The 20891-nt window shown below is 56.8% G+C and overlaps 1 protein-coding gene across 4 annotated transcripts; it reads right to left on the bottom strand.

The window, feature by feature from the left end:
- Positions 1 to 581: 581 nt before the first annotated feature.
- Positions 582 to 20272, bottom strand: MAN2A2 (mannosidase alpha class 2A member 2). Of its 4 annotated transcripts, XM_048481825.1 has the most exons (23): positions 19848 to 20272; positions 19415 to 19672; positions 19083 to 19227; positions 17798 to 17969; positions 16325 to 16452; positions 12774 to 12947; positions 12256 to 12439; positions 11173 to 11350; positions 10691 to 10893; positions 10359 to 10541; positions 10151 to 10265; positions 9989 to 10056; positions 8760 to 8925; positions 8272 to 8508; positions 8043 to 8165; positions 6326 to 6440; positions 6098 to 6231; positions 5873 to 6014; positions 4667 to 4800; positions 3060 to 3146; positions 2688 to 2873; positions 2395 to 2505; positions 582 to 1911 (listed from the first exon to the last, which is right to left on the bottom strand). In XM_048481825.1, exons 1-23 carry the CDS (start codon positions 19983 to 19985, stop codon positions 1756 to 1758), a joined length of 3537 nt encoding a protein of 1178 aa, XP_048337782.1. In that variant the 5' UTR covers positions 19986 to 20272; the 3' UTR covers positions 582 to 1755. The 4 variants fall into 4 exon arrangements, with proteins under 4 accessions (XP_048337782.1, XP_048337778.1, XP_048337779.1 ...); XM_048481821.1 differs by lacking the exon at positions 3060 to 3146; XM_048481822.1 differs by lacking the exon at positions 3060 to 3146 and having other exon boundaries at positions 10751 to 10893.
- Between the last annotated feature and the right edge of the window lie 619 nt (positions 20273 to 20891).

Below are 20891 nucleotides of genomic sequence, written 5' to 3'. Positions count from 1 at the left end.
TTGATAGCCCAGCAGAAGGCCCCCCTTGTTCAGAGTCATACAGAGTGTGCAAACTCAACTGTTTTAAGGTCTCGCTGTCCCCGACTAGATACCTTGAGTTTGCCCTTCTTCTAGGAGACAGAAGAAAGAAACATGACAATGTTTAGGCTCTTTGTCTGGGAAGAAGGGCAACAAAAGGCAACAGAGATAAGAAAGGAACAGGCCCTAGTTCATCTTGCGTCAAAGGATCAGGTGCCGACACCTTCCAATAAAGGTCTTGGACAACCCCAAATGTTTCGGGGAAAGGGAAAATCTCCACCTTTCTGTATGATCGATTGATGATGGGGGCATTTTGGGGTGTATTCTTTTCTGCCATTTTGAATGTAACCTGCTATAATGCTATAAAAGTAAGAACACACTGCCATTTTGGCTAGGCTCCTCTGAGACTAAATTGCCCCAGTTGGCTGAATAAAATTCAAATTGATTTTATTCTGTATCGGTTTGAGCTTTCTTGAGCTTCTTTTACTTTATTGGTTAACCCGTGTTAACAAGGGGTCCCCTCCCCCCAAACACCAGAGTGCAAATAAGCAATGACGGCCTGGTAGAAGAGAACTGCCTTTATTGCACCACGCCACCAATGACTGCCCTTGGCTGCCATGCCTGGCCAAGTGTTCGCCTGCCTTGCGGAGGAGGACCAGTCCTCTTGCACGAGTGGCCTCCACTGGCCAGCTGCAACCTCCCCCTCTGGCGTTGCTCTTTGCTGCAGGGGCGGGGGTGCTGCTCCCTGGGCCCCCCACTAGCGCCCAGGTACAAGTGAGGGCAGCCCCTTCTTCGCCACCCATCCTCCTTGCACAACACACAGCCAGCATCTCCACCGACGAAGCCAGTGGCAGGACACCACTGTTCCGTGGCCAGAAGGGAGCCTGGGGCGTTCCACAGCCCTGCTTCCGTGATGCAGCCACCGTGAGCGCTGGAGACCCTCCAGAGGAAGATGCTGTCAGGTGGGAGGGGGCTCATCCTAAGCCTCTCGGAGCCGCACTTAGCTCTTGATCATTGCAGTGCGGACAAGCACTCGGGGGATACTAGTCATTGTGGTTTGGAAGAAGCCCCAGGGCCGAGGGCTTCACCCAGGAAGGCCTGTCCACTTCCCCAGGGGGTGGGGAATGAGCTAAAGAAGCATTTCTCCGCCGGCTTCACCAGGGGCCTTGTGGGCCACAGCTGGCCATCGGAGCTTCGGCTCCCGTCTTCCCCGTCTGCCAGAGCCAGAGAGGCCTCGTGGAATCCAGCTGTTTGGGATCCATTTGAAACATAGCAGTTTCTGTCACCGCGTCAAGTGTGACTGTCTGTAGCAGCATCGGCGACATTCCCTGCATCCTGGAAAGGAGGCTCGTTCCACCCGGGTTCCGCGAGAGCTGCGTGTCCCCCAGAGGGGCTTTTTCCCTGAGAACGCGTTTAGTTTCTATCCAGTGATTGCTACGTCATTGTTTTCCTGCTCAAGGAAGCAGCCAAGCCGGGCCAACAGGCCACGTCGGACAGGTCAGAAGAGGGCGCGATGAGAGGCCTTCCCTTGGACAGCATGTGCTGGGCTGGGCTGAGCTGCACAGGCCCACGGAGCACCTGGCCTTTGACATGCAGCATCCCTGAAAGGAGGTGAATAAATAACAGGAGGCCTCCCGCCCTCCCTCCGGCCCCACAGCACAGCCTGCACGTCTGTCACCAGTCCAGTTTCTGCAACGCCTGGCAGCCCAGCATGCTCCAGCCAGCCTCGGAGGGGCGTTACCCGAGGTGAAGACGAACTGTGGCTATCTCCATGGGGTCCAGGTGAAGGACTGTGCTGTTGGAGGAAGCAGGGCCGAGTGGGTACATCAGAGTCAACGAGGAGAGCTGCATGGACACCAGCTCAAGGCCTTGGAAGAGGCCACCAAGGGACAGCTGCAGGAGAAGAAGAGTAGAAGAAGAGTTTGGATTTATATCCCCCCTTTCTCTCCTGCAGGAGACTCAAAGGGGCAGACAATCTCCTTTCCCTCCCCCCCCCCCCACAACAAACACCCTGTGAGGTAGGTGGGGCTGAGAGAGCTCCGAGAAGCTGTGACTAGCCCAAGGTCACCCAGCTGGCGTGTGTGGGAGTGCACAGGCTAATCTGAATTCCCCAGAGAAGCCTCCACAGCTCAGGCGGCAGAGCTGGGAATCAAACCCGGTTCCTCCAGATTAGATACACGAGCTCTTAACCTCCTACGCCACTGCTGCTCCCGGCAGGGGGTCAGAGAAGGCAACAGCAGCACATCGCAGAGCAAACAGAGAGGGGCCTCCCGCCTCTTGCTACTGGAGGGGGGTGTGTGAAATGATTTTGCTACACCCCCCCCTTCTCTCATTCAGCACCCCGAGAGGTCAGAGCCCCTGGGCCCTCCCACCTACCGAGCCCTGGGTGGTGGTGCAATTGAAGCCCAGGTTCCTGGCTTCCAGGCCGCAATCAAAGCCCTTGCGGTGCAGGATCAGAGCGGTCTCCGGGGAAGGCAGCGAATCGTCCTATGGAGAAGGGAGCAGGTGTGCCACGAGGAAAGCAACAGGTGAGGAAACGAGGCACAGTGCAGCTCGCTGCAGGCCAGCTGAAGAGAGGACTGCCAGCTGCCCCCCACCCCCGCCCCCAGGACCACGGTGGGCTGGCGGCTCCTCTGCTTGGCCTCTCGCCCCTGCCTGCCGGGACTCACCTCCCCTTGAAGCGTGCGCAGATTGACGAGGTGGAAGTCGCACGGCATGGGGGCTGAGAAGGGCTGGAAAGACCGCAGGGCCGGAGGCAGGGGCTTCTCCTGGGCCACGGGCATCACCAGCACCTCAGTGTTCAGGTGCATGGAAGTCATGTGGCTGAGCAAAGAAGGGAAAGTGCCGGGCTGTGCCTGCAGCAGGGAGAACGCAGCAGAGTGAGAGCAGGCTCTGGCCGAGAGTCCAGGGCGGGTGGTCTGGCCCTGGAGGTCAGGCGGTCACACGCAGGGAATCTAGGCCAACTGCGCTATTACCTGGGCTAACACAGACACAAGGCAGGGCTCAGCTAAGTCACCACTAGCCGGTGCACAAGACAGGGCAGGCTTTACCTCTTGGCCGTTGGCCTTGCTGCCGGAATAGACCCAGTCCCTAAGCATGGAGGCCACTTTGGAAAAGAAGCCGGAGCTCTGGGTTGGAGTGGAAAGGGGGTCAAGGAGAACAACCACGTTACAAGAGGAAAAGAGTTCAGGGGCCAACACAACACGGCCTCTGAGGCACAAGGGAGGGCTGGAGGCTCTGTGGGAGAGGCCCAGCGATATCCCCCCGGTGCCACAAGGGAGACCTTTAGTTCAGCATAGCAACGGGGCTCGCTTCAAGTTCGTCCTGCCAGGGCTCATCTCTGTGCTGCCCTGGGCAGTATTTTCCCACCAACCCCTCTCATTTCATTCTTCAGTTTTGCTATTAAAAAAAAAAACCCTGGCTTTCTCCCAAAAGCGACATACACAGTTCTTCACTTGAGTCTCACAACCACCCTGTGAGGTAGGTCAGGCTGACTGTGTGCAAATGGCTTGAAGTCACTATGGCAGAGAAGTAGTCCAAAGCTGGTCTCCCAGACTGCAGACAGACACTCCATAAGTGTCAAACTCGCGACCCTCCAGATGTTATGGACTACAGTTCCCATCATGGGAACTGTAGTCCATAACATCTGGAGGGGCGCGGGTTTTGACACCTGTGCTCTATGCCATCCTGGCCTGAGACTTTACAACCCCACCCGCCTTTGAAACGAGCATTTTCTTTCCCAATTACCCGCCACGTGGATGAGTTTTGCATTTGAAGACTCACCCCCTGGCCTGCTTCTTGCTGACTCGCTTTCCTCCAGACCAGGGGTCTTCAAACTATGGCCCTCCAGATGTTCATGGACTACAATTCCCATCAGCACCTGCCAGCATGGCCAAGTGGTAGGGATCATGGGAATTTTAGTCTATGAACATCTGGAGGGCCATAGTTTGAAGACCCCTGCTCCAGACACTAGAATGAAAAGGCTCTGCTGTTTCAGAAGGAGGGGGCTCTCTCTCCCTTGCACATTTGATGCCCCCCCCCCCCGCCTCCAGCCTTGCTCTCCCTTCCTTCACTCTGCATGCTAGTCCCCAAGTGATGCTGCCGCCACCCAGTGGCTGGATTAAACCAGCCTTTCCTACTTGCCTTGGCTGATGTCAAGAAATTCAGTGAAAACCAAAAAATCAGTGCATTTAACCAGGCAGCTCAGCAGCTATAAGTGTGTGTGTGTGTGTGTGTGTGTGCGCGCGCTCAGCAGCTATATGTGAGTGTGTGTGTGTGTGTTTTTCAAAGATACGGAAATCAAGCCATGTGGCAAAGCAGGATGAGAAGATCGTGGCAACTTCCTTCCTTCCAACTTCCAAGGGTCCCTCACCCGGGGCAGCCTGACAGGAGACCCCCAGCATGAAAAAGGTACCCAAGAGGCAGCCAGTAGGAACTTTGCTGTGCTGCTCTTGAGGAGCAGTGGAGTTGGCCTGCAACTGGGGGGGGGGGGGGGGGGAATCCACCATTCCTAGCAGAGGGCCTCTCCAGCATCCCTTTGCATTTGGATCCTCTCCCTCAGCAGGTGCTGCGTGGCACTTCCAAGAAACCACGAGGGAGGGATGTGCCGCGTGACATGGCTTCTTCACCACAGGTTGAAGCCTCCTACCTTCGGAGTGGCGCTCCGCCGTTCCAGGAGGAGACGGAAGTGGTGGCAGGTCCGTTTGTTATCCTTCAAACCCTGTCCGAGGCCTCGGTTGTCATCTTGCATGAGGCGTCGGTCCAGAATCACCTCCAGCTGGCCTGCAGGTCATTGAGAAAATGAACACACGGCCTTCGGACAGGACCTGACCCGAGGCTCCTGCCAGTGCGGAATCAGTCAGTGCAGCCTGGGGATGGGCAGAGGGCTTCCACCCAGGCTGGCATTACAGTGATTGCATTTGCCCTTTGTCCATGTCCAGGAGCCTGGCAGCAGGTGAGCAGGGGGCCAGGAGGAAAAGTACAGGGGACATCACTAGTCTCCAGGGCAGGAACCCTTCAGTGCTCAGTAACGCAAGTAGCTCTGGCTGGTCTGGAACAAAAGGTTCGCCAGCTGCATTGTCACACTTAAGGGATAGAGTCTGAAAGCTCAAAAGCTAGCTTGCATTTCTTCCTGTTGGCTTGGAATTACTCCTAATGGGAAACCACAAACCCCCTGTGCGCAAAGCAGCGGCTCTCTTGATGATTTCAACCCAAGCCATGAAGGACTCTGTTTTGAACACATGTCAATGAACAATAAGAGAAAAATTCAGATCCTGGGAACTGAGGCAACGGAAGACCTCAAGTGCTGTCGCTTCACGAATTGCTCGCCTGTCCTAATTCAGCATGGCTTAAGCTTACGGGATGTCTCATCCCGTTCATGGCACTGATTTGTACTGGGTCATCTGCCTTGAGTCTGTGAAAAGGTGGACTAGAAGCACTGTGAACAAACGCATGACCCTACGGGAAGAGGCCTCCATCCCAGCAGCTTCCCCTGCGTGCCCCTTAGAGCTCACCCAAACCACCAGGAGCATTGCTGGGGGTTAGTCCTGAACCCAGGGGTCTGCAACCTGCGGCTCTCCAGATGTTCATGGACTACAATTCCCATCCGCCCCTGCCAGCATGGCCAATTGGACTACAATTCCCATCCGCCTGCTACTTACAGCTACTGCAGCTTACAGCGGGGGCTGCGGCTCTCCAGATGTTCATGGACTACAATTCCCATCCGCCCCTGCCAGCATGGCCAATTGGAGAGTGGAGAGCCGCAGGTTGCAGACCCCTGTCCTAAGCAGAGCAATCCTAAACGGAGAGCCCCCATCTCACTTCCATGGGCTTCAGCCTCTCCTGCTGCACTCACCACTGCTCAGGCTGGAGACTCCCAGGGCCTGAGCCGTCTGCAGGGTCAGGCGGCTCTGTGGGTCCTGGATATAAGCCATGACTGGCATGGGGTAGAAGTTGGCCTGCAGCGGTAGCTTCTTCAGGTACTGTCGTGGCTGAATCTGCCAGCAAAGAAAAAAGATGGCTAAAGATGCTAGCAGAGCGTGGGGAGGGGCCTCAGGTGTTTCTCCCAGCCCCACAATACCTGGAAGCCGTTCAGGTCAGTGAAAAAAGTGCCCCCGCTATCGATGTCAGTGCTGAAGCGCAGCGCCAGCTCCTTGTTGACGTAGTCGCGGATGTCCACCAGGCAGGAGATCTCCAGGGACAGCCCATCCACCCCTAGGGCCCAAGAAGGCAAGGGCGTTGGGGGGAAAGTCTCAGCTCCGCCCCACCCCCACCCCACTCAGCCCTGCGCTGTTCCCGTAGCCCCCACCTGGCACATTATAGAGCCGCACCACCTCCTGGATGTTCTGATAATAGACAGCCACCTCTGAGAAGAAGGGTCCCTCTGTCACCCGAATGACGGGGGGGTCCTTGGGTACGTAGGGCTGCAAGGGAAGGCAATGGCAAACCACCCTGTTGGCACAGTCTGCCTGATGTCACATTCCCCAAAGTGCCCCACCCCTCTTTTTCTCAGCAGCTGGTGAGCCTGCTTTCCTACATGCTGAAGGGGACATATTCTTTTTTATTATTATTATTATCATCATCATTGTTGTTGTTGTTGTTGTTGTTGTTGTTGTTGTTGTTGTTGTTATTATTATTATTATTATTATTATTATTATTAATTCGATTTGATAAACCGCCCTACCCCCGAAGGGCTCAGGGCGGTGTACAGCAAACAACAACAAACATAATAAAACAAATTGAATAACCCCAGTTAAAATACAAAACCTTAAAACTATAGCAGCAGCATCCATCAATAAATAGTTAATAATTAATGATAATAAGGGGCGTCTGGCATCACACCCCAGTGATCAAATCCTGGGAGTGGTCAAATTCTGGGAGGGGGCTGGCAGATGGTCAGATACACAGCCAGTGGGCAGGGCAGTGAAACAGTTGCTCCGTGCGTGATAAACACGTCCTTTACAAACAAACACAAAAGTTTAAAAAACTATTTGTGAGATCCCATCAGGAAAACGAACAAACAAAAGAAACTGCCGGCATTTGAAAGCCCCATTAAAACTACTGACATCTTTCAGATGCTCCTGCAAGGTAGAAATGGAACGACCGCCCACGTGCAGAGGGGCCCGGGGTCCTTTCGGAGCACATTAAACGCATCAGACTAGACTGGAGCATTCATTCCCGAGCAGGACGTTTTCCTAAACGGATTTACTAAACTGAAGGGGCCCAGCGCAGCCGAAGCACCACCAAGACATCCTGCAGCCAGTCAGACAGTTCTGGGCCTGGGACGCCCCCCCGCCCCCCTTCAGGATGCTGCTCCGGGGAACCCAGAGTCCCTCCTTCAGAAAGAGAAAGGGGTTGAGGTGTGGACTGGTGTTGGGGGCTGGGGGGACCAGGGCTGCCAAGTTCCCAGGAAAGAGAGAAAGGGATGGCCGCTTTGCCCAGGGGGACAGTCCAAGAAAATCAAAGGATAAAACCGGGGGGGTGGGGGGGGCACATGTGCTTGGCTGGCACGATGAAAGAAGGCCCTAGCACAGACCTGGGCATTATACAGCCCGCGAGCCATATCCGGCCCGCCGGATGACCCTGATTGCCCCCCCTGCGCCCCGCACGGGGGGGCTGGCGCCCAGCAAAGCCCAGCAGAAGCCGGTTGCCTTGGCTGCGGCTTCTCGCCGGGCTCTTTCGCCCCCTTGCTGGGGAGCTGCAGGCTTGAAAGCCCCGCAGAAGCCGGTTGCCTTGGCTGCCGGCTTCTGCGGGGCTTTCAAAAGCGCCTCGCCCCCCTGCCTTTTGGCCCAGCCCTCCACAATATTTTCTGTTTCTTATGCGGCCCCATGGAAAAAATAATTGCCCACCCTTGGCATCTCCAAAAAGCCGTGACTGCATTGTGTGCAGGTTGGCAGAGCATTTCCAGCCCAAGGGAAAAGGGGAGGTGGTCTCTGCTGTGGGAACCTGACAAATACCAGGCCTCCCCCAAGGCGAGGGCCCTCGTTCTCCCCCTTGCTCTGCAGCCCCACACCCCCTCCCCAGACCTTGGCTTCTCCATCCGGCAGGAAGAGGTAGGCCCCACTCTTGTCCTTGGTGCTCCGGGTCCCATAGACAAGGAACTGGTTCTGCAGCTGCCGCTCATGATCTTCCCCAGCATAGTGCACGCTCTGCCAGGAAGCAGGAAGAGCCCCAGTGAACAAGACCCTCCCCTTCCCTTAAGCCCCCCCCCCCCCCGCCCGAACTGGACATCCTGCCCACTTTGAGCAAACGTACTTTGAGCAAGCCACTGGGCCCCAGGAAGCAGGCCCGCATCTGCTGGTTCTCAAGACAGAAGTCCTCAGTGGCAGCAGGGATGATGCGCGCCGGAAAGGCCTTCTGCTTACGCACAGGGAGGTCACGGCCGTGCAGGAAGAGGCGCACAGAGGACTTGAGAGTGCTGTGGTTGTCAAAAGACTTGCTCACTTGCAGGACGGCGAGACCCAGCGGCTGCAGTCGGATCATGATGGACGCCTGTCAAATCAAGCCCAGACAATGGCAGCAGCCCCTGTGGCAGGTACATAAGGTGCCAAAGGGGCACCACAACAGCCTCCAGCTAGTAGGCGAGAATTTGTAGCACAGGAACTTGGTGAAGAGGCTGGCCACGGTAGCCAGCATGCCTGTCCCTAGCTGGCTGGAGAAGGCCCCCCCTCCTGCTATTCACTGTGACCTCCCATGCCCCTCACCCCGCAGCAAACACACCAGTGGACCTCCTGATGAGCTACCTGGTAGACGTCGGGAGCCATGTCTGTGGCAGAACTCCACCAGGCACTGAGCTGCGCGGCCAAAGGCTGCCCCTCTTCGTTGGTGACACGGATGCGAGGCGTGTTCACCAGGAAGGACACGACGCTCAGGCGCTCCTGTTCCAGTGGGTTGAACACAACCACAAACCTGCAAGTGGACTGTGCGGTTAGACGAGAAGCTGGCTTGTTTGGTACGAGAATATGTGCATGTAAAAAAAGAAATCTCACAAAACAATAATAGCAATTACATGTCAAGGCTTTTTTATTACCTTAACAGAATCTATCTTTAAAATTTCTGAGTGTTCTTATAACGCGTGAGGCGCTTGAGAGAGACTCAAGCATGACTTATGAACGTATGGTTTCCAGAGAGAAACATAATTGGGCGTCAATAAGACCCTTTTCTTTGGTTGAAGAAAAATTGATACGTTATTTTCCTGGACGTTACTTGGATTTAATATCTGTTGCTTTAATTATACTACTAGTTTGTTTTTGTACTGTTATAAACTGAACGAATTATATTACACAAAATGTATATATTTCTCTCCGTCTGAGTGTGTGACGCGATTTTTGGTTCCCTGCTACTTACGTCACACACATTGTCTTTATATTACGATTGCTGACAAAATCCTTGTAAAATTAATTGATCATTCCTTGATTTTATACAGCATTATTCAACCTAATCCTATTGGTTCTCTCTAAGACAGGGGTAGGGAACCTGCGGCTCTCCAGATGTTCAGGAACTACAATTCCCATCAGCCCCTCCAGATGTTCAGGAACTACAATTCCCATCAGCCCCAATTGGCCATGCTGGTAGGGGCTGATGGGAATTGTAGTTCCTGAACATCTGGAGAGCCGCAGGTTCCCTACCCCTGCTCTAAGACATGATCTTTTTTGAACTATTGATATAGTTTTGTTATTGTCTTTCTATTTCTATTTTGGTATTATTGGAAAGTTAATTTAAAAAAAAAGAGTGAATGGCTTGAAAGCAAGGGAGTCGTGTCCGTACACCCAAGGCTCAAAACCTCCTGCTCTTTCCGACACCTCTGTGCCCCGCCCCCCAACCGACTGGGCCCAAACTAGCAGGCGTCTCTGTGGACTAGGAAGAGAAGCATCCGGGAGGGGGGGCATCCAGCCCTCCTCTCCCATCCCCTGCGGGCAGTCACCGGGCACCCTCCCCCCTGCACCCACGCTCTGAAACAGGCTGTTCCCACCTGGGCGTTGTATCTAACTTGATGACCGTTTTCTCTGGCAAAGAGTCCTGATTGAGGCGTGTCTCATCCTGGAAAAGAGAAGGGGACTCAGCACTCACACAGCCCAAACTCAGCCAGGATCAAGCCCAGCAGGCCCTGGGGAAGAGGCAAACGGCGGCTCACAGGGCCAAGGAAGGGCGCTGCCAAGTCATAGTGGTAGGTTTCCTTATCCCCCAGGACCAGGTAGTGCGCGGCGTTGATGATGACTCGTTTGAGGTTCGCGAGGGAGTGAAGCAGCCTGAAAGGAGGGGGGGAGATAGGAAGTGAGACGGGAAGCGGCCCGCGGGGCAGATCCACCCAGCCCCTCCACCCGGCCAAGACCGGCACGCACCTGACTCCGTAGTCCACAACCACCGCCTCCTTGGCCGTGCCAGTGATGGCGTCGTGATGCTGGAAGAGGCCCAGGTTGCGCCGTGCATCCGTGAGCGTGGCATAGTCTGACAGCGGATACTTGCTGTCCATGCCGGCGTGGCGGGCGTGGCTCACAGCCAAGCTGTACAAGATCTCAGCACTCCTGCCTCAAAGAAAAGGACACCAGTCGCTCGCTTCCCCAGCGCCCCAGACATGCTCCTCTGCTCCACGACAGCCAGGAGCCTGTCACCCCGGAGGGGCCAGTTGGCACACCCCCCCCCCCACGCACGCTGCCCCGGCACCCCCTCGCACCTGAGGTGGGCCTCCAGCACGCGACCCATGCTCTTGTAGAAGGGCCTGGAGGTGTAGTACCCTGTCCAGTAGTGATCCTCGCGGTCCGCATAGGAGAAAAAATCGCCACTGAGCACTGGGAAGCCGGGTGGGCGCATGCCTGGGACGATGCCTACCCGCTTGTACAGGGCATCGAAGTAGTCGGAGAGAGTCCCAAACTGTGCCTGCAAGAGAGCGATGAGCAATTTCTCAGGAAGCCCCCCCGAAAGAGAGCCAGCACCCAGGCAAGGTGAATGCAGGAACCACCCTGTGGCATCGGCCCTCTCCGAGAGCCCCAGAAGGCATCCTGGTGCAAACCCCAGCCTGCCTGAGAGCAGGGGGGTGGGGGGGGGCAGGAGGGGGTCAAGACGAGACAAGCTGAGCCGAGAGCCCGGGACCCACAGCTCTCCCCCCCCCACGCCCCCCTTTCCCAGAAACTCTGTCCCAAGGCAAGGCAGCCACACCTGCACGTGGAGGTCGGGGTGAGCGTTGAGGTAGTCGAAGAGGCGCTGGTAGTTGAGGAACTGGGCGTCCCACTCCTGGGGCTTGTCGTAGCGGAAGTCGTCCCCCAGCGGCACCAGCAGCACTTTGCTGCGGTAGAGTTTGGACTTCTTCCGGTACTGGTCGAGAAGCAGCAGAGCCCTGGGAGGAGAGCAGCACAGCAGGGGGCGACGGTGACTAGGATCTGAGAGACGCGGGTTCAAATCCCCACTCTGCCATGGAAGTTAACTGGGGGCCTCTCTCTCTCTCAACCTAGCCCCATGGTGGCAAACCTTTGGCACTCCAGATGTTATGGACTACAATTCCCATCAGCCCCTGCCAGCATGGGAATTGTAGTCCATAACATCTGGAGTGCCAAAGGTTCGCCATCACTGACTAGCCTCACAGGGGAGGTTTTGTAAGGCTAAAATAAAGGACAATCATGTAAGCTGCTCTAGCCCTCCCCCCCCTTGGAAAAATGTGGCATATCAGTCTCTATGTACACTCAGAAGCACTCAGAGCGATACCATAAGCAGCCAGGAGACACGTCCTGCGTTGTGCCCCCGGGGGACGCGGAGGCTCCATATCTAGGAGTGCCACCTGGGAGAAAAGAAAAACCCAGAGCCTCGGCCAGAGGCGAAGGCTTAGCCACCACTGCTCCCGATGCATTTCTTCCACACATGCCCTCACCACTTCCTCATTTACGGTTCAGCCTGAAAGTGTAGAAGCTCGAAAGGGCTCAGTTCACTCTGGAGGCTGAAAACAGCCTGGTGGGAACTACACTTCCCAGGAGACCTTGCAAGCCCCACGGTCTCCTGGGAAGCAAGTAGTTCCCACCAGGTCGCTTTCAACTCTCGCGAACAGGCCGCTTCTCCAGGCTGCACCTCTTCAGGCTGGAACTGGGCGTAAGGGGTGGATTTTCCGGGCGGGGCTGGCATGCACCCAGTGCAATGCACATACCCCCTGCCCCTGGTAGCTCCGCCCCTGGCCTCGGCTGGTGTGGAGCACAGGAGCCATGCGCGGGAGGGGCAGAAGACTTTGCCGCACTCACCTCTGCAGCTACTCACCTCTCAGCCACGTTGGCACTGGTGATGGCCTTGGGTGGCACTTTCCAGGGGCAGTTGATGCGGCCCCCTGGCAGTCGCTTGAAGTCAAACTGGCAGATCTTGGGGTCAGGGCCACACGTGTGGGGCACATCATAGCTGTAGAAGGGCATCATGTGGCAGAGGATGTCTGTGCTGGAGTCGGCATCTGAAAAAGGCAAAGCTGGAGCTTCTTTGGACTGCTCAGGAAATGCCAGAGGGGATCCAGGGGCCCGGGAGAAACTCAAAGGCCCCTTTTGCCCAGACACGCGGAGAGCACGTCTGTCTGTCTGTCCGTCTGTCCACCTGGTCCCCACACATCTAGCCAAAGAAACTGTCTACAAGCAGACAGAGCTGAAACACCCGGCCTGTGGTAGAAGTTGTTCCAGGGAGCCCAGCCGCCAGCTGCCCACAGGGAAATCCTCCTTCGGGCCCACAGCAGGCGGCTTTTACTCTGGCAGCAAACCCAGGGAGGGGATCAGGGCCGCTGCACCTTCCCTTACCCCAGCTCTGCCTCCACATAAACTCCAAATTCTGGGTGGCTGCAAAGTGTTTCTTGATGGCATAGTGGACGCGCTGGATGAGCATGCTGGTCAGGTTTGCGCGACGCAGCAGATATGGCATTGTGGAGCTGTGCCCAAAGGGATCCACGGCCCATCCGGAACGCGGCATCACCCCTGCACAGCAAAGAGAAGAGGCGCACGTGGGCGGCTGGCAGGTGGCCCAGAGGGTGCACGGGTCCCGGCTTTCAGCACGGGCTCACCCAAGCAGGCCTCATCTGGGCACAATTCTCAAACCTTGTGGACTGAACTGGCTCTCTTTAGGAGCAGCAGGGCGAGTGGCTAAGAGCAGTGGCGCAGAGCAGGGTGCATTCTGATCTGGAGGAACCGGGTTTGATTCCCGGCTCAGCCGCTTGAGCTGTGAAGGCTTATCTGGGGAATTCAGATTAGCCTGTGCACTCCCACACAAGCCAGCTGGGTGACCTTGGGCAATACAGCTGGAGCCTTGGCCTCCACCTCCCACTACAGGGTGCTTGCTGAGGGGGGAGAAGGGCAAGGAGATTGTCAGCCCCTTTGAGTCTCCTGCAGGAGAGAAAGGGGGGATATAAATCCAAACTCCTCCTCCTCCTCTTCTTCTTCTTCTTCCAAAATCCAAGGTTCTCCAGCTGCAAATACATTCTTTCCCTTGTTCAGATGATGAAAACAGGACAGCCTTGGCGGTCCCAAGCGCCACAACCTGATCGCCATAACAAAGATGGGCTCTTACAAGGGCTAGATAGAAGTAACCCGCTTCCCTCTGCCCTGCTGTCACAGTGATTCCAGAATATTGTTAACCAGGAACGGGTTTGCTCAGGCTGTGCCACCGCTGTGGAATCACTGGCACACGTTTTGTTCCTCTGCCCTAAGCAGGGTAGCTTTAGACCTGCTTCTGCCGCCGCAGCCCACCTTCTGTGAGGGACTGTTCTGAAAACCAGATTTTGTTTCTCTGAATAATCAGGAGTGGTGAGTGCAGACTTGTGGCTACCGCACTTGGAGACAGGTGGAGAGCCCTCCTTCCTTCCTTTCTTTTCTGGTTCATTATTGTTTTGCATACATGGCGCTGCACTGGTCTTTCCCTTCGAACCTTGACTTAACATGATGCCTGATAAAGGCATCTGATTCTGATCAGAGCAGAGGCCTCACAAAATGCCAGCCAGCCACCGGAAATACCCTAGTTCTCACTCTTAAAAGCAGCTCCACTATCTCAATGCCTCTCTAGACTAGGCTAAAGCGCCATCGTGACTTGTCCAGTTCAAGAAAGGTACAGTGTCCTAAGGATTTGTTGAAGCGGACATCCTGCAACAGGCCAGAGTTATTTGTCCACTTCCCGTCCACAACAGGCCCAGCTCTGTGGCTCTTCTACTCGCAGCCTGTGGCTCTGAGCGAGAGAAGCAGCCCAGGAAGGTGTTAGCCCAGAAAAGTGGACCGGTACTTCACGCTGCGGAGGGGGCTGCATTGATTTTGTAAGCCACTCTGAGTCCCCACATGCAATGGACAATTGGGTGGTAAATGCCTAAACTAATAGACTGGTAGGACTTTATATCTAGATGCTATGGATTACACTTTCATCAGTTTCGCCAGCATGGCCAATTGGCTGCTGAAGGGGGCTGATGGGAATTGTAGTCCATAACATCTGAGTGCCAGCACCGGCCACCTTCACCGTACCAGATACTAACTCCAACTATATATAATTTGCCCACTGAAACGAAAACAATAACCATATTGTTAATATAACCATAATTGTTAATATTATAATTGTTAATATAACCATAATTGTTAATACAACCATAATTGTTAATATAACCCAAATAACCATATTGGGAGCAGCAGGGCGATATAAGCTAAGAGCTCGTGTATTCAATCTGGAGGAACTGGTTTCATTCTCATCTGTCATTTGAGCTGTGGAGGCTTATCTGGGGAATTCAGATTAGCCTCCAAGCACTCCCAACAACACGCCAGCTGGGTGACCTTTTGCCAGTCACAGCTCTTTCTAGGCTTCTGCCCCACCTACCCTACAGAGTGCTGCCGTGAGGGGAAGGGATAAGGAGATTGTCAGCCCCTTTGAGTCTCCTTACAGTAGAGAAAGGGGGGATGTAAATCCAAACTCTTCTTCTTCTTCATATTGGCTTCACTGGCGCAGCCAGAGGGTCCCTGACTGCAAGCCTGCTCCAGCCTAAAGCAGCTGGCTACGTTAACTGTGCCCCATCACCGCGACAGTTCAAATATGCTACATGCGAATAACTAGGCATTAAAAAAAAACCCTGATGATCGCTTTTAGCAACGTGAGAGCCGTGAGTAAATGTTGCTGCGATCCGGGCCAGGAGGCCACCGAAGCCTCCCTCCTTAGGAATATGTGCCCGTCAGTATGCAAGATTCGCTTCTGCTGGTTTTGTTGCTTTGTTTGGTTTCCATTTGTGTCCTACTTCTTTTGTCCCTTAAATGAAACCCAAAGCAGCTGGACAAGATTTCCCGCTTTTGTCCCCATTAACCACCCTGTGAGGAAAGCTGGGCTGATGAGCACGCGGACTGACCCAAGGCCCGGCCCTTTTTCTAAGCAAGCTTCCTCTTAGGCCCCGCGAACCTGCCAACAAAATGGACTCTGGAAGCATTGGTCAGCAGCGCTTTATTGAATAGGCATCAGCACCTGCTTTCTGGGCCGCTTCTAGTTCTGATTAAACTGGCATTCAAAGTCCCTTTATCCTTACAGGGGATCCTCCGCTTCCCCAAGAGCTTGGGGAAAACCAGTCTTTGGGAGTGCTGCTTCCACGGTCGCGCAGATGGCAAGAGAAAGCCACCTGATTTCCTGGCCTACAAGGCAATGGATGTAACACAGTTCCCGTGGGACAGGAGTACCAGGAAGCTCTAGTGTTCTACGGCTGTGAAGCCATAAAGTAAGATCAAGGTAAGGATGCACAGATGGCAGCAGTTACATATAGCAGGCTGGTTGCATATATCTTTCTAGCAGCAGCAATTTGTTATTTTAAGCAGTTCCTGTGTTCCGACTGTATCTCCATCATTGAGTCTTGTAGGGAGCAGCCTTTATAACGTTAGATTCATAATTCCCATCAACCCCTGCCAGCATGGCCAATTGGGGCTGATGGGAATTGTAGTCCATAACATCTGGAGTGCCAAAGGCTCGCCACCACGGACCTAGACAGCATCCCTCTGACGCTTCCATGGCAGGGTGGGGATTCAAACCTGGAGTCTCCCAGGTTCTAGGTTGGCACTCTAACTGCTACACCACACTGCAAAGTTCTAGATTCATATAAACAAGTTGCTACCCTCAAAGCAGTCACTTGGCCTACTTTGCACCTCCTGTCCTTTCAGGGACTGCAGCTGCAGGGGGTGGCCACGTCACACTCTGCACGTGGCTCGCAGATGGACACCTCGTCACCGCCGGGCCTCAGCACTGCTCCCTCCCCGCCCTCTGCATTCAACAACGTCGCTCAGAGCGACACGCGGCGCCACCAAACGACTCCACGCTCACCCCTCCCCTCCGAGTCCTCGGAACTCACCGACGTTCTTCTCGAGCCACTGGTGCCCTTCAATGAGCTGGTCGATCATGGCAAAGTAGTGGGAATTGGCTTCGTCGGGCATCACCCAGCCTCCAGTCGCCATCTCCAGCTGCCCGTTGCCCACCAGCCTGGGAGGACGACGCCTAAGTCAGGACAACACTGAAAACCCCGGCGGCTCCTGCTCCGGCTGGGGTGGCAGCACAACCTGTGACACCTACACCGTCCCCCTCTCTGGGAGGGGTTTTTTACTAATAGTTTTAACGCAGGACGCCATATGGTTCGTACAGAACGCTGTAATTTTATATATTTTAATGATGTTAATGATTTTAAATGTTATTGCTATATTGTTTGTAATACTTGTTGTTCACCGCCCAGAGCCCTTAGGGGATGGGGCGGTTTATAAATGCAATAATAAATAAATAAATAAACCTCAGACAGGCGATTCTTTCAGGTAACCCCCCCCCCCCACCTCCCCTCCTGACACAGCAGCAGAACTAGGGAGGGTCTGAAGAAAACCCGCTCGGATGCGAGAAGGCTATTCCTTCACTCCTGAACCGCCAAGCCAGCAGCACGGCAGAGGGCTGTCCTCCCAGACCACAGGAGGGCAACGCAGAGAAGCAGGCCAGGGAGCTCCCGGACAATCCTGTGGTCACCTGAGAGATCAAGCCTCACTTTCATGCTGAGGCAGGACAGATCTGACAGACCCATTCGTGGCGGCAGAGAGCCCCCCCCCCCCCCCCGTGGGAAAAGGCTCCCAGACAACCAGGGAGGATTGACGAGCCAAGCACATTCCTCCAGGAGAACAGGGGGCAGAGCCACTTTGCCTAGCAGTCTCTGCAGGGAAGACAGACTCCGGTGTACAAAACAGGTGTGCTTCATCTCAGCCAACGGAAAGGCAAGCAATACTAGAACCAGGGGGCACCCATTGAAAATGCTGGGAGGGGGAAGAATTAGGACTAATAAAAGGAAACACTTCTTCACGCAACGTGTGATTGGTGTTTGGAATATGCTGCCACAGGAGGTGGTGATGGCCACTCACCTGGATAGCTTTAAAAAGGGCTTGGACAGATTTATGGAGGAGAAGTCGATTTATGGCTACTAATCTTGATCCTCCTTGATCTGAGATTGCAAAGGCCTTAGCAGACCAGGTGATCGGGAGCAGCAGCAGCAGCAGCAGGCCATTGCTTTCACCTCCTGCACGTGAGCTCCCAAAGGCACCTGGTGGGCCACTGCGAGTAGCAGAGAGCTGGACTAGATGGACTCTGGTCTGATCCAGCTGGCTTGTTCTTATGTTCTTAAGCAGGCCTTTCAGAGTCCGCCTGCGCTGATCGGAGGACCACTGCAAAGCCCTCTTTCATCACCCAGGAGTCCGTAGGACACCCCCCCTCCCCACTGGATGCTTCTTTCAAAAACTCCATCCTAGAAACTACCCCAAGCAGGAAAGCAACCGACACCCCCAGACGCCGCCTTCACCTGCGGACAGCGGCCCGTTTCTGGGCACTGATGTTATCCCACCATTTGGAAAAGAAGGAGATTTCGGACCAGATGAAGCGCCGCCGCGAGTCCTCTTGTAGCTTCACCACCATGCTGTTCAGGATGTGCTGTGTCTGGTCATAGTAGTACTTGTCAAAGGTCTTGATCCAGCCTGCGGGGGGGAGGGGTTACAGTCGATGCGCGCTGTTCCTGGGTGGGCTGGGCCACGGTCCTCAGGGCTCCTGTGAGTGCCACCCAGCCAGGCTCACAGCTGGAACCGCCTTACGTCCAGCTGCTGCCAAGCCGAGAACGCCTTTGGGACAGCGAAGATGCTGCTGCCTGTTGAGTCAAATGCCCTGACCTGGACCAGCAGGATCAGAAGCCGAGCAGGTCAGCCCTGGCTAGTACTTGGACGGGGGACCACCGAGGAACTCCTGGGTCTCTCTGCAGACCCCCTCTGCACAACTCTTGCCTTGAAGCCCCCCTCAGTCAGACGTGAGTGGGGGGACACAAGCAGCCATTTGGAATCCAATCTGTGATCTACTCAGCACGGCTTCCTGCGCTCGGCAGGGCCCCGACAGCGGCTCAAAGAGTTTCCCCTCCAGAAGCCCTCAGCCCTCCTCAGAGTCCGGGGCCAGGCCTTCTGGGCCGCCAGAAACACCAAGTCAGCCCCACTTCCTCTGCCGTGGCCCCAGGGCTTTTCCCTTTCAGAGGAAAATGAGCATCCAGGCCTCAGAAGAAGAGTTTGGATTTATATCCCCCCTTTCTCTCCTGCAGGAGACTCAAAGGGGCTTACAATCTCCTTGCCCCTCCCCCCTTCCCAACAAACACCCTGTGAGGTAGGTGGGGCTGAGAGAGCTCCGAGAAGCTGTGACTAGCCCAAGGTCACCCAGCTGGCGTGTGTGGGAGTGCCCAGGCTAATCTGAATTCCCCAGAGAAGCCTCCACAGCTCAGGCGGCTGAGCGGGGAATCAAACCCGGTTCCTCCAGATTAGATACACGAGCTCTTAACCTCCTGCGCCACTGCTGCTCCTCGGTAGAAGGGGGTTGGGCCCAGGTGGAAACGCACAAGCCTGAGATGTATTCCCTGTGGCTTTTGGGCTCTGCACCTCCTTCTGGGAGGCGGAGAAAGGCCAGGCCACCACGGGCGCCGGCACTGGGTCTGAGGCGCTCCCCCCACCCTCGCCACCGCTTGGATCGTCAGGACGGACCCAAGGCAGGATCCGTTTGTGTCGCAGCTGTGGGGGTAATGGCTGAACACGAGGGCAGGGGCGCAGCTCGCTCACCTGGGTCGTTGTGGGAATGCGGCACCACAAAGACCTGCAGCTGCTCCGTGTCCCACTCGTTGGGGTCGTAGGTGATGTCAAAGCCTTGCTTCCACACGCCGCCATCCTGGTTGTCGTAGGGGAGCAACTCCGACACGGCCAGCATCTGCGCGGGGAGGAGCCTCGGGCTCATGTCCTGCTTCACCCGCAGCTCCCTGCCCAGGGTGGCTTCCGTGCCTCAATGGGTGCCCCCCCAAGGCCTCCTCCTCCTCCTCCTCTCAGAAGCCCCTCCCCCAGAGGGCATGCCGGGCTCTCCTGTCCGCCCCACCTGGCCCCCCTGCTCCCTGCCTCACCTGCAGGTCCGTCTTGGGGGCCTTGCTGCCCAGGGCAAAGTGGCAGTCCTGGGAGGCGACGGAGTAGAAGCTGGGGCGGCTCTCGGGGGGCAGCATCCAGGAGCCGTTGGGCATGTGGAAGGGCAGCACCACCGGCTGCCCCTCGGCGTTGGCCGTCAGCTCCAGCACCGAGTCCTTGATGTGCACGATGATCTCGTGGTTCTCTTCCAGCAGCTGCTCCAGCTGCTCGATGCGGTTCTGAAGCACCGAGATCTGGCTCTGGGGAGGGGGAGGGAGGGTCAAGCAGGCGGCGCTCCTTGTATGGCTCGGCCGACGGGCCCGCAGAGGACAGAAAGCGGCAGGTGCCGTCGGCGGCCAGGGCGGCTCCGCACTCCCAGCCCCCCGCCCGCCCGCCCGCCCCCAACCCGCCCCCCGGGCCCCGCCCGAGGCTCACCCGCGGGAAATTGCCTCCGCCGCCGCTGTGGGGCCGCGCGGGGTCATGCTGGACGCGGTCCAGCATCAGGTAGAGGGAGAAGACGGCCACGCAGAAGATGGCCGCGCCGCACACCGTCACCTGCTTCTTCAGCTTCATCCCGGGGGCGCCGCTGCCGGGCACGGCTGGGACTCGCGCAGGTCAGCTCAGGTCAGGCACGGCACGGCACGGCACGGCACCCCTCCCCTCCCCTCCCCTCCCCTCCCGGCCCCGGCCCAGCCTGCGAAGCGGGCCCGCGGTAGCCTCGGCGTCCGGTCGGCGTGCAGCAGGGCCCGGCCCGAGCAGGCGGCGGCGGCGGCGGCGGCGAAGGGGGAGGAGAGCCCGGCGGGGCCACCCCTCCCTCGGCCGCCCTGCGCAGCCCTCGCCCCGGCCGCGCTCCCGGCTCCGCCCCCAGGCCCGGACAGCTCCGCGCAGGCGCACTTGCGCGCGTCGGGGAGGGAGGGACCCTCGAGGGCCGGCCTGGGGGGGGGGAGAGGAGGAGGGCGGAGGCGGAGCTCCCTCCCTCCCTCCCTCCCTCCCGCCCTCCGAGCGCCCGGCCAGTGAGCCTCCTGCACCGCCGCCTCCCCCCCGCCCAGGCCGGCCTCTGTGCATGCCCAGAGGGAGGCGCCCGCGGTGGGCCCGGCGCTGCTGCTGCTGCGGCGAAGCCTCCGGCAGGAACGGGCCAGGTGGTCCAGGCCGAACAAGGAGGCGGACTGGGTTTGCGGCTCCGGCGGGCGCTCGCCCGGGCAAGGGGAGCGGGACGGACGGGAGGGGCCGGTCCCGCGGGTGGGCGAACGACCGGCCGGCACCTGCTCGCTGCTTCGCCTGAGGCCCGGGCGGTAGCCCCGCTCGCTCCCTTTCTGGCCCGGGGGCTTGCGAGGCTGAGCTCGGCTTGCCCCTTTGCAGGGGGCGCCCCCTTGGGCGAGGTGGCCAGCGGGGGGGGGGGCGCGGAGGGAAGCTCACGCCGGAGGCAAGACCCCCGGGCGGCCAGAGGGGCCTCCTCCGCATCCGGCCACAGCAGCAGCA

The sequence above is a fragment of the Sphaerodactylus townsendi genome, linkage group LG17 (genome assembly GCF_021028975.2).
Source record: "Sphaerodactylus townsendi isolate TG3544 linkage group LG17, MPM_Stown_v2.3, whole genome shotgun sequence".
NCBI classification, from domain to species: Eukaryota; Metazoa; Chordata; class Lepidosauria; order Squamata; family Sphaerodactylidae; genus Sphaerodactylus; species Sphaerodactylus townsendi.
This window is presented reverse-complemented; position numbering and strand designations above follow the sequence as displayed.